The 13,748-nt window shown below is 36.8% G+C and overlaps 1 protein-coding gene across 3 annotated transcripts in view; it reads left to right on the forward strand.

The window, feature by feature from the left end:
* The window catches only part of zgc:77784 (uncharacterized protein LOC402947 homolog), a 67,969-nt gene that overhangs the window by 46,170 nt on the left and 8,051 nt on the right, over window positions 1-13,748 (forward strand). For all 3 annotated transcript variants that reach the window (XM_058744422.1, XM_058744423.1, XM_058744424.1), the window contains exons 8-16: window positions 287-458; window positions 2,626-2,831; window positions 4,878-4,959; window positions 5,120-5,288; window positions 11,563-11,729; window positions 11,813-11,931; window positions 12,118-12,334; window positions 12,460-12,578; window positions 12,668-12,839. In XM_058744422.1, the coding sequence (XP_058600405.1) occupies window positions 287-458; window positions 2,626-2,831; window positions 4,878-4,959; window positions 5,120-5,288; window positions 11,563-11,729; window positions 11,813-11,931; window positions 12,118-12,334; window positions 12,460-12,578; window positions 12,668-12,839 (1,423 nt within the window). The remainder of the gene's footprint in view (window positions 1-286; window positions 459-2,625; window positions 2,832-4,877; window positions 4,960-5,119; window positions 5,289-11,562; window positions 11,730-11,812; window positions 11,932-12,117; window positions 12,335-12,459; window positions 12,579-12,667; window positions 12,840-13,748) is intronic.

Raw genomic sequence — 13,748 nt, forward strand, 5'->3', positions numbered from 1 at the left:
CATTAACCTAGATTAATAAATGCTTTAAATTAATTTTTAATTGTTAGACCATTATTTTAATATTAGATTATAAACGATAAATGGTGGATATTAAAATATTTTTAATTACAACTATTTTCATATAATGTCCAGTTCTGTTCATCAAACTCTTTTACTTCAAAAGAACAAGAACGATCCTGTTTTCCATGGCTGTTTGGAATTTGTAAATCAGACATTCAGTCTCTCTGAACACTGTGTAATTTGCCCACAGTGTGGTGTGAACTCAAGAGTCTGTCCTCTGTCGTAGATGCTGCTTTTCCCCGGCCAACCTCCTTCCCAGTCGGGCCGTTATTCTGTGTCCATGAGTGGAGAGCTGTCCATCTCTGATGTTCACTCTGAGGACTCCGGCTCCTATATCTGCCAGGCGATCAGTGTGGCAGGAAGTGTCCTCGCCAAGGCTCTGCTGGAAGTGGAAACTGGTGAGTATCTGGGATTACAGTTCATCCTACCCAGCAAATGGCATCTCTGGAGACAATTGTGAAGAAAACCCCTAGTATTAACAAACCACCTGAGCGTGAACACACACACAATGCACACGGCTCTTCAATTTGATGTGCGTTCCTTAAGTCATAAAGCTAGTTTTTAATTAATGGTGCTTGCTGAGGGATCACTAAAAGTGAAGTGTACTTGAACACACTTCATTTTAAAACTTTGCAGTATCTCCTTTTATAATAAACTAGTTGACTGTTCTACAAGCTCAAGGTTTTAGTGCAGTTCACAATCTTTTGTGCCAAGTGATTGCTTATGATCAGTGTTGGGCACGTTACTTTAAAAAAGTAATTAGTTACAGTTACTAGTTAATTCTCACAAATAGTAACTGAGATAGTAACTAAGTTGCATCATTATAAAAGTAACTAATTACCAGGGAAAGTAACTATTGCGTTACTTTTTTTTTTTTAAATGTTCAAATGTCAAATAACTTGGATGCCCCCAATATTAAATTTGTTAAATTAATGAAATGGACGCTAAGTAGAAAAAATTATTATTATAAAACATTGTACATTAATCTACACTATTTATCTACTGACACTTGCATCAGTCAGTCAAGCATTATAATATAATATTATGATAATTTAGCATTATATGATGATAGAACTTTAGTAATTAGAATAACCAAGTATGAATGCATATTTGTCATGTTGACTAAACTTTTAGTGTTTCATTTAGTGTTTCTATAAAAAAAAAAAAAGGCGGGGGGACTAAGGATCAATGAGCTGCTGGGTTCATGAATATTAATCATGTTGTCTGCGTTCGCTCGAATTGATTTGCTGAAATGAAAACAGGGATGGTAATAGGTGAGCCCCAGCCAATGAGATTGTCGTTTGCGCATTAGTTCCGCCCACTGCCAGAGAAAAAGCTGAAGAATTCCAAAGGAACTCCGTTATTTTGACAGGAAAATACAAGAAAGAATATCGTTTACATGTAGCGCGTCAATTCTGCATGTTATGAAAGACTCTCTTGCTCTGTATCTTTCTTTGCGAGTGTGAGACAAAGCGACGACTAGTCGTGCGCCTTCACACTAGAGTTTATGGTACGTCAAATACAGGTAGCCTACACTGCGCATCCATTCGGATGAATTGAAAAATAAAATTCTAATAAATTATAGTAACGCCGCATTTTATTGTCAGTAACGGTAACGGCGTTGTAACGGGGGAAACAGTAATTCGTTTGATTACTCATTACTGAAAAAAATAACGCCGTTAGTAACTCCGTTTATTTATAACGCTGTTATTCCCATCACTGCTTATGATCTGCTGTTAATATGAATATTTACCTTACGGCATTTATATTGTAATATGTTGAGAATTGTTGTAAGAGTATTGCTTCCTCCTCTTTTTTAACGAGTAACGTTACCTGGAAGGAGTAAAACATAGACACTTCAAAATAAAAGTCCTGGGGTTTTTTGGAGGGCATGTTTGTAATTGAAAGTCCTGCATTATGCATAAAATCTTTTTTCTGAATATTATTGGTATTGTGGTTACAAAATAAACCGTATCTGGTGTTTAATTAAATGTAAAACCCTTGTGACTTCTCTCTGGGCCGCCTTGTCACAGTAAGAAAAGATTCAGTATATAGATTTTATTAGTATCAACACAATAATCTTGTAATTGTTTTTCTTTAATATCATCATATCAGCAAATCCAATATGGATAGACTCTAGTTCATATGTATTGATGTCTTGAGTATTTTAACCCTGTTTTGCTGTTGAATATGTGCCGTAGCCAGTTTAATTAAGTAAGAATCTGAGAAACATGCTTTATTTTGAGATTGTATGGGTTTGTTTTGTATGCGGAATTCATTTTATTCCTGCAACTCTTAAAAAATTCCTTAAAAAGTCTTAAAATTCAGCAGATACCCTGAAATAACTAGTCTTAGTCAACCATCCTGACCCATCACCCCAATTCCACAATATCTTCATCTTTTGTGCCATTGTGTTCTCAAAGTGTGATTAACTCTGACTGCCAGTTGCACTTCCGTAGCCGTACAAGTAAGTCGGACTGATCTTTGGATGCCAGAAGCACTGTTAGACAACTGGACAGATGCAAACACACTCCTCACAAACACACTGTGCTGTTTATCCTCCAGGCCCATCAGATCTCGTCCCTCCAATTATCCGACAGGGCCCAGCCAACCAGACGCTCGCTTTAGGCTCCAGCGCCCTACTCCAGTGCCATGTGATGGGCAGCCCAATCCCCAGCGTCAGGTGGGAGAAGGACGGGCAAAGCGTTCTGAGCGATGACATTCACATAAGCCTAATGGAAAACGGCACTTTACACATCAGCGGCTTGAAGGTATTTGACAGACACTTCAGACAAAGATGTGAATTGTTTGCTTTGATTAGGGCTGTGAAAAGCGAAAGCTCCCCGGACAGAGAGCCTCTGAGAAAACATTTCAAACTAAGTGAGACGTTCACAAGCACACCTGAAATAATGGTGTCCACTTGAGCGTTTCTTACTCGAGGCAGGGTTTCCATCAGCGCATGCAAAACACATTTAGCCACGTAACGTTCATAAATCAATAACCAACAGATTTGATCACTCGGAGAATCTCTGCGTACATTTAGCTCAGATGTAATTACGCACACGAAATTACACTGATAAAGTGGAAGTGACACTAATCTGCAGTTTCCTTCCAAGTTTGGAGAAAAGAGTAAGATTTGATTTAATTGATTTTGGCATTCATTCATCAAGTAGGTTCAATGGAAAAATAGCTCAAGACTTAAAGCTCTGAGTGCAATACATCTAAACAACCAGCCAAATCTTTCATGTCATGATATAGTGTTTGACATAACAGATATATTAGCCTATCAAATAAGGATGGAGGACTGAAATATTTCATTTGCTAATATTACTCTGTGGAGCTCTCTTTTGAATGTTAAAGCAGCATCGTACATCTTATATCATAACATGATATATTAGAATCATGGTTGTGTGCCATCCACAATTCAATTCATGAATTATCAATATTAGTTGTGTTTAATATTACCGACATTTTATTTGATAAATTAACTTGAATTTTTATGGACCATAATTGAGCAATGCTTGATTTCCCAGAATGCACTAATTTAGTTTTCATTACACACAAAAAAAAGTTGATTTACAAAATAAATAAATAAATACATTTGAAAAAAGGACCCTTAGGAACATTATTGCATTTTTCCAATTTTTTTTTTTGTTTTTTTTTTTGTTTTGGCTGTTTAACTTAATGCAAACACCATACATTTTGCCAAAAATGTGTATTTTTATTTGAAATTTTAATATTTCACCCTCATGTCCTTTGTGTGTGTAGAAAAAGTAGTACCATTCACTTTATTATAGTTTATTTGTTTATGTTGTATTATGTTGTAATGAAATAAAATAGTAATCGTTATATTATATTATATTTTATATTTTAACAGTTTTTTTTAATACACATACACATGTGGAATAGTTCCAGAAACATTTTATGATATTAATTTTATTCGATATAATGCATTTTATTTGATAAATTCACTATAATTTTTATGGACCATAATGGAGCAATGCTTTATTTCCCAGAATGCACTAATTTAGTTTTTAAAAAATTAAATGTCTTTTATTTTATATTTATTGCAATGTATTTATTTTGTTATTAATTAATAAAAATGAAGTGCGTGTTGGGATACTATGCACTATAGTGTACAGGGTACATATATATATATATATATATATATATATATATCAGGGTATATGTAAGCATAATTACTTCAAATTAATGATATAATTATATTTAATCATAAACATTCTTGTGTTGAACATTAAAATTGCTCTGTTATGCAAATGTGTTCATTGCAATTCTGTAAATTTCTTTTTCTGCCATTCCAGTTGGAATTCTTGTAGCATCTGGTCAGGTCAATTTAAATTCATACTGAAAGGGCACCTGTTTTTAAATTCAGAAGTTTGACCCTAATATAGCATTCAAAAGACATTGTCGTTCAAAAGTTAGTTTAAGTAACTTGAGAAAAGCAGCTGTATATTGTACAGCTTTTCTTCGCTTCACATTTCAAGAACATTCCAATATGAATGCCATCTGTGGTACAAAGTCTGTATATCTTAATTGAGACGTTTGACAGATTTCACTGCGGTACGCAGAATACAAAACAGCCGTTGAGAATGTCAAAAGTGATCTTAGAGGAGCTCTAACAGTCACGACCTCAAACTAACCGAAAACAAATTGAAATGACTGATCGGTTGAAACAATACATTTGATCTGCATCATTTGGAGAGAAAGAGAAAAGCACACAACTACTTCAGAAGCATTGCATGCTCGCAATTATCTTCGTCGTCTTTCAGAGATGATTTTGTCTTCTCTGTTGCTAGGAGACTGACTCAGGGACGTACACCTGTGTCGCATCCAGTTCCACTGGTGAGACGAGTTGGAGTGGGACCGTGACAGTGAAAGGTAGCATACAAGCATTCTTCTCTGTAACACAGCTCTCTATAAGACTTTGAAAAGGCTGACACTTCAAGAAACATGGATGATTTCAATGTGCAGTCAAATGTCCTTGGACAAGAATGCACCCTTGACGCAGTCACATTTGACTCTTGTTTCTTGTGTTTAGCGACTGGAACATCGTCCGTCCCGCGGGTCTCGCAGTCCCTGCAGCTGCCTGGTCCTCCTCAGAAGCCCGTGGTGACAGATGTGACCTCAAATAGCGTCACTCTCACTTGGCAGCCCAACCCACATGAGGGCGGAGCTGCTGTCACTTCCTACATCATTGAGGCTTTCAGGTTTCTATCTTTATTAATGCTAAATTACTACTGTTTGAATAACTTTGCACCTTTTTACTTTCATTGAAAGGGTTGGTAACACTTTAAAATAAGGTTCCATTTAATAACATTAGTTAATTACATTAGTTAACATGAACTAACAGTGAAAAAATACTTCTGAAGCATTTATTAATCTTAGCTGATGTTAATTTCAGCATTTACTAATTCATAATTACACTCATAGGTTGTCTGTTAATATTATTTAAAAAGGGTTAGTTCACCCAAAAATGAAAATTGTCATTAATTACTTACCTTCATGTTGTTCCAAACCCGTAAGACCTTCGTTCATCTTCAGAACACAAATTAAGATATTTTTGATGAAATCCGAGAACTTTCTGACCCTCCATAGATGCAAAGAAAACAAACTTTATTCAACAGTTGTATACAAGCAGAGGAATGCACACGCATGCGTCGTGGTAATCTCATGAGCACGTGTTGAAGACTGACACGCAAGAGAAGAAATTGTTGAACAAAGTCATTATTTTTGTTTTCTCGTAGCTTCTTAACATTAAGGTTGAACCACTGATGTCACATGGACTATTTTAATGATGTCTTTACTATCTTTCTGGGCCTTGAACGTGTCAGTTGCATTGCTGTCTATGGAGGGTCAGAAAGCTCTCGGATTTCATCATAAATATATTAATTTGTATACCGAAGATGAACAAAGGTCTTATGGGTTTGGAATGACGCGAGGGTGCAATTAATGACGGAATTTTTATTTTTGGGTCAGCTATCCCTTTAATTGACCTGAGGTAACATGAACGAACAATGAACTGCTGTATTTTCATTAACTAATGTTAACAAAGATTAACAAATACAGGAACAAATGTCTTGGCTATAGTTAGTTAATATTAGTTAACTAATGGGAGTTTTTTGTAAAGTGTTACTGAAGGGTTTAAAGTGTATACATCAATATTCTTGTGCATCCTTGGGAACATTTTTGTATTTTTGATCATTTTGGCTGTTAATGCAAATTATTTTTGCCAAAAATGCGTATTTTTTATTGGAATTTTAATATTTCACCTTTGTGTCGTTTGTGTGTATAAATCCATAAAAGTGGTACTATACACTTTATTATCGGTTTAGTTTATGTTGTATTATGTTGTAGTTGTAGTTGTAGTTTAGTTGTTTATTTTTCTTCTACAAACTTCTCCTTATCTACCAAGAAGTCCTTGAAGAGTTGAAAGTTGAAGACTTCTGATTTATGGAAACAAGCATTTTGGAAGGTTTAAAAGTATAAACATACAGCTTTAATTTGAGTTAAAATGCTAACATTTTGCATGAATATGTGTGTGTAATTTGAGCTGTTATTTTACCTAAATCAGCCTTTTGAGGTGGCACTACTTTTCTAAGTGGATAAACATCTGGTTATGTGTTTTTCCTCAATATAAACAACCCCTCCTGGATCTTTATGCACATCATGAGAAAGTTACAAGGTTTACTCCAGTGCAGGGCTTTGCCCTATAGACTTCTATTGTAATGCATTACTATACACACTTTCAGTGTCAGAAATCCAATTTTCCATTAAGAGGCAATATTGGTCCCCTGGATTTGATTTTCAGGGGCATTTTTTTTTTCACATTTATGGGGTTGTGTTTATTTCTAACGATATAAAATCACGTTGTGTCATCATTTTATATCTTTTATAATTGGATTTTAGGGTGTCACCAATAAAACAAAATCAATATTTACTCATATTTTCTGTCATATTGTGTATAACTAGGCCTAGAATAAAATATTAAGAGCTATATCAGATGTTACAAACGAGAAAAACATGTTATGGAGCATTTCTCCTGTGTTTTAAAATTCAGTGGGATTATTTTTCGCCTGAGCCACTTTTAATTTCTGACCCTGTATGCATTACATATGATTTGTGCTTGTGTTTACACACTGAGGGCTGAGTTTTGTGGTAATCAAAAGCCTGTTACGGATGCTGTCGATACAGCTTAACTTGCATTGAGCCTGGAACATTCCTCTCCTGCAAAAGTTTGCACTTTATCTCGTATTGGGAAATGCATTCAGTCAGTTCCTGCATGGATTTAAAATCTCCAGCACTGCTACATACTAAAAAGAAATATATCAGGAAGGGGGTTCTACACCTTCTCCAGTGGCCTGATGGGTAGAGCGGGTGGCAGACGTTCTCATTATAGTGCCGGTTTTGTTAGAGACGTCATTCAGAGTGTCAGAGCGGATGGAAGTTTATGATAAAGTGAGAGTGAAGCATTGCTCTCTTGCAGGCTGGATGTTCCCTGGGGCTGCAGTTAGAATTCAGCAGAACTTGTCCCTCTGGGCTCTGTGGAGGTCAGATGAACAGAAGGCTCTATTATTGTCCCGCCAGGAGAGCAGCAGGGAGGGTGATGCAGGGAGGCCGAGAGTAGAGGCCAAGTCGTTATTTAGCTCTGCTCTGACACCTTGTTAAGAAGACGCTCGGATTTATAGTGCAGCTCGCTCTGTTGAGAGGTCACGGTCGTGCGCACAGTCCGAGAAGTCGACTGAGCAGACCTTATGTGCTCACGGTGCATGGAGACGAGGCCAGATCCTCTCCATTGTCCTTCACACCCTGCTCCGTGCTCATTTTTTCTCATTAACAAAGGCCAATGTGTCCAATTCAGCATGCTAGTGAAGCTTTTTTTATTCACACAAGACATTAGAGTCTGTTGGGGAGTAACAAACTTGCTATGAAGTTAACTACATTTTTCATTTGCATGACAATAGCTGTTTTTGAAAAACTGCAGGTTTTCTAGTAACATGCTATTTTTTCGACAGGTAGCAGTATGGCAAAATAGCAGGTGTTTGTATTCTGTACACAGCCACCTTACAACTGAGCAAGCTGAGGGAATAAATAAACAGTCTCTACTAGAACGTCTGTATCTCTCAAAGTCAGATTGATTTAGAGAGTCAGATAATTCATTTTAATGAACTGGTTCAAAAACAGTTTGAATTATTACTTGGTTAATTACTGCTATTTATCACTGTTATTCAGTTACATGTTGCCTATTTAGTGTTTAATAATAATAATAATAATACATTTATTTTATATAGCGCCTCTAAAAGTTGCTTTCTCAAAGTGCTGTACATAAAAGCTTACATAAAGGAAAACACAACAATAAAAACAATAAATTATAAATTCAACAAGAGATAAATAAAAAAAATACAACAGAAACCTAATCAAATAAAAACATTCCTAAAAAAGAATGTTTTGAGAGAGGTTTTAAAAACAGCTAAAGAATTAGCATCCTTAATGTCAGATGGGAGAGAATTCCACAGTTTTGGAGCATAAGTTGGGAATGCCCTGTCCCCCTAGATCGCAGCCGTGTTTTAGGAACAACTAAGAGACCATGCTGAGACGATGAGTAGGGCGTTAAAAGATCTGCCAAATACTGTGGAGTAAGACCATGCAGAGCCTTGTATGTAAGCATTAAAATTTTAAAATCTACACGATATTTAACAGGGAGCCAGTGTAACGTCTCCAAAACAGGAGTTATATGATCACCAGCCCTAGCCCCAGTTAAAATTCTAGCTGCTGAATTCTGCAAGTATTGCAATTTGTTAAGAGAAGATTTGGACACTCCAATAAGGAGAGCATTGCAATAATCAATTCGTGAGAAAACAAAAGAGTTAATAAAATTTTCAGCAACAGAAAAGGGCAACATAGGCCGAATACGTGCAATATTTCTAAGATAAAAAAAACGAGGTCTTTATCGTATTCTGTACAAAAGGCTCAAATGACAGGGTGGCATCAAAGATAACGCCAAGATTTTTTAATTTACTTTGTAGCTCTAGGGCAACACCATCATCTGACAGATCTATAGAAGCAGCATTTCGCAGTTGGTGAGGAGAGCCAAGAAGCATGACTTCAGTTTTAGAGCTATTCGGACACAAATAATTGTCAGACATCCACAACTTAATCTCAGAAATACAGTTGGAAAGATGAGAAACATCCACAAATTGACCAGGTTGAGAATGTATATAAATCTGAGTATCATCAGCATAGAAGTGATAGCTGAGGTTAAGGGATCTTAATATCTGACCAAAAGGATAGATATAAATGCTAAAAAAACAGGGGACCATGAACTGAGCCCTGTGGGACACCAGTACAAACGGGATCCACATCAGACCTGGAACCATCCATGAAAACAAACTGACTGCGACCCATAAAATATGACTGAAACCAATCTAGGGCAGTCCCAGATACACCAAAAACAGTTTCCAGTCGATTAAGTAAAACCATATAGTCAACAGTGTCGAAGGCTGAACTGAGATCAAGTAAGATGAGAATAGAGAGAGAGCCAGAATCAGAAGCTAACAGTAAACCATTGACTACTTTAACCAGGGCTGTTTCAGTACTATGCAACTTCCTGAACCCAGATTGAAGGGGCTCAAACAGATTATTGACCGTTAAATTATTGTGTAACTGAGACAAAACAACACCCTCTAAAATTTTTGCTATAAATGGAAGGTGTGAAATTGGACGAACGTTGCAGAGATTGTTCCAATCACTATTTTGCTTTTTTAATATAGGAGTGACAGCAGCAGTTTTAAATGCTGCCTGCACAACACCAGTGGACAAGGAGTCATTTATTATTGTAAGAACAGCAGGGCACAAGTAACCAAAACAGGATTTGAATAAATTAGAAGGCAAGGGATCAAGTATGCAAGTAGATGCTTTCATACGAGATACCTGTGCACAAAGAGACTCAGAAGTGACTAAGGAGAAATTAGAGAAGGGTGTACCGGAAAAACTTGGTAGATTTAACTTGGCCTAGAAGAATTAAGAATATCTTTTAACTAAAAAAATTAAGAAAATCATTGCATGACTGAACTGACGCAGTTAAAGTATTCACACTGTCTACTTTCAATAGACTGTTAATGATGTGAAAGAGCTGCCTAGGGTTATTATGATTATTGTCAATGGTCTGAGAAAAATATGAAGACCTCGCAGTATCAATTTCTGCTTTATACTGGCCCAAACATGATTTCCAAGCTTGATGAAAACCTGACAAGCCAGAGCCAAGCCATTTACGTTCCAGTTTGCAACATTCCACCTTCTTTGAACGCAAATGATCATTATACCAGGGAGCTGTATGTACGAAGGAGACATTTTGTGTTTAGTATGAATCTATGTAGTGTTAATGTTATACTATTGAAAACTGAATAATAGAATTATGTATCATATGAAATATCATATAAAATTTGGGTTCTGTAAGATTTTAATATTTTTGAAAGATGGCTCTTATGCTCAGCAAGGCTGCATTTACTTGAACAAAAATACAGTAAAAACAGTAAAATTGTTAAATATTATTACAATTTAAAATAGCTGTTTTCTATTTCAGTATATTTTGAATTGTAATTCATTCCTGTGATGGCAAAGCTGAATTTTCAGAAGTCATTACGTCAGTCTTCAGTGTCACATGATCTTTCAGAAATCATTCAAATATACTGATATGATGCCTAAGAAACATTACTATTATTATCAATGTTAAAAAACAGTTGTGCTGCTTAATATGTTTTGTGGAACCTCTATATGGAACAAGTCTATGATGAATAAAAAGTTCAAAACTACACCATTTATTTGAAATAGAAACCTTTTCTAACATAATAAATGTCATTGCTGTTATTTTTGAGAAATGTAATGCATCCTGCCTGAATAAAAGTATTAATTTTACTGACCCCAAACCAACCACATATATATCTGATACAGATCCCTTATATTTCTTCAGTGTCTTTGTTAATAGCTTTAATATAATATATTTAATTTATGAGTAGCTTGTGATTTGTGACAAGCTACAGTTTCAAAGTAGCTTCCCCAACACCGAACAGAATTACTAATATAACAATTATTTGAATATTCAAATGCGTATCCTCTGTTGTATAATTGAACCCTGTCATAATTCAAATAATGTATTTTCATGTCTATGGATGAGCATCGCACTGATTTTTTTCTGATGGATAAGGAATGTTATTAGGCATGACGCAAAGCGCAGCAATTCACAATGAATTAGTTCTTTTCTAAAAAGGCATCAGTAGCAAAGATAAATGTTAAATTATTACATTTATTAATAATGTAATATAGTAATATGGCTCATCAGCTTAACTGTAAGCTGCAACTTGACACATTAATATGGAATTCAGTTGATGTAAAGTCAGTGGCTTTGAAAGTCATTCATTTTGATTGTAAAGCTGGAGATGTGTTTTGTGAATTAATGTAGTGTTCATTTAATGTGTCTTATTCCAGTCAGTCAGTGGGCAGCACATGGCAGACTGTAGCTGATCTCGTGAGGCTAGAGAAGCACACAGTGTCTGGGCTTTACCCCAATACCGTGTACCTTTTCATCATCCGAGCGATCAACTCCTACGGCCTGAGTGACCCCAGCCCTATCTCAGAGCCAGTCCGAACACAAGGTTAGTGTAGGTTTGTTGTAGTGTGTGTGATGCTGTTTTTATGCTTTGTGCACATCAGCATAATTTTGTGTGTACATTTTCAGATGTTCCAGAAGGTCAGGGGAAAGACCAGGCACATGTGCAGATGGATTTAGGAGGGGTCAAGGTTCATCTGCAGACACCCAAAATCTTGAGCCCTACAAGTGTTAAAATCACATGGATTGTGAGTATATGATTTGATGTACATATGTAGACATGCATTTTCAGTGGGACGGTAAATGATGAGAAATAAGTAAATATCAGTACATTAGTACATAAATGATTTATTATCGGTATCTGACAAAATTACATGGCCATTCACAAGCTCTGAAACTCATGATACCATATGTATGTGTTGATATTTTTGCAGCTTGACCGGCATCCTCGCTATATTGAAGGTTACAGGCTGTATTACAGGCCTGTGGGGAGTGCGTGGATGATCCAGGACGTAAAAGCAGGCCCCCTACACACTGCTGTCCTAACAGAGCTATACAGTGGAAAAGAATACGAGTTTAAAATGAGACCGTATTACAATGAGTTTCAGGGGATTGACAGTGAAATAGCTGTGGTTCGCACTCCTGATGAAGGCAAGACTTGTTTTGATATTCAAATCGAGTCTTTAGCTTTTAGTTCGCATGACTTTCATTTTACCCTCAAACTTTTGCTGTAATGTTAATGTTTTGACATTTGCCCATCATATTTCTGCTTTTAGTGCTGAGCGGCCCTCCTCAGGGAGTCGGCGTGGTGCAGTTAAGTAACAGTTCAACCGTACGAGTGTCCTGGCAGCCTCCTCCCCCTGATGTACCAGAAGAGCTCATACAAGAGTACAGGGTGAGACCGGTGAAGCCTTTATATGGGGAGCCTTTCGGTGACCGCTAAGTAAAATAGTAATGGCTGAAGTCTGTTTCTGGGTTGTACAGGTGTGGTGTGTAGGAAACGAGTCTCAGCAGATGATCAACAGGAGTGTGGATGGGGATACGCTGTGGGTGCTGTTGGATGGGCTGTTGCCTGAGTCTATGTATCGCGTGCAGGTCGCAGCGGTGACAAGTGCAGGAGTGGGCGCTCATAGCCAACCTGTTTTCATCTTCCTGAGTGAGTACCGCCATCATTTCCACCCAGGAATATCTTAAACTATTAGCTCCTTTTTGAAACATGATAGCTGGTTTCTAATTGGTCTAAGTTGGTCAACAAACCAGTTACCAGGTGGTCATACTAGATGCCATGTAATGACCAGCTTGAACCAGTTGAAAAAAACAGCACTGACCAGATAATAATCAGCTGTGACCAATAACTTTTTTGGCCAACTAATAACTTGATCCAACTAACAACCAATTTAGACCTGCTAATAACCATCTTCACCAGCTATTAACTTGCTTGATCCAGCTAATAACCATCTTGGTCACCTAACAACCAGATTGAATCAGTTAAAAACCAGCAGTGACCAGCTAAAAACCAGCTTGGACTAATAACCATTTTGGCCAGCTAATGACTGGCTTGAGCCAACTAATAACCAGTTTAGACCTGCTAATAACCATTTTGGCTAGTTAATAACCAATGACCATCTTCATAAGCTATTAAAAGGTTTGACCCAGCTTGGAATAGCTAATAACCATCTTGGCCAGTTAATGACCAAATTGAACCAGTTAAAAACAGCTTTGAACAGCTAACAACTTGCTTGGACCATTCAGTGACCAGTTTGATTAGCTTGGCCAGCTAATGACCGCCTGATCCAACTAATAACCAGTTTAGACCTGCTAATAACCATTTTGGCTTGCTAACTACCTGCTTGGACAAGCCACTAACCATCTTTGCCAGCTATTTAAATGCTTGATCCAGCTAATAACTAGTTCAGACCAACTAATAACTATCTTGTCCAGCTAACGGCCAGATTGAACCAGCTAAAAAGCAACAGTGGCCAGCTAATAACCAGCTTGGACCAATAACCATTTTGGGCAGCTAATGACTGGCTTGATCCAACTAATAACCAGACCTGCTCATTTT

The sequence above is a fragment of the Onychostoma macrolepis genome, chromosome 15 (assembly GCF_012432095.1).
Source record: "Onychostoma macrolepis isolate SWU-2019 chromosome 15, ASM1243209v1, whole genome shotgun sequence".
NCBI classification, from domain to species: domain Eukaryota; kingdom Metazoa; phylum Chordata; class Actinopteri; order Cypriniformes; family Cyprinidae; genus Onychostoma; species Onychostoma macrolepis.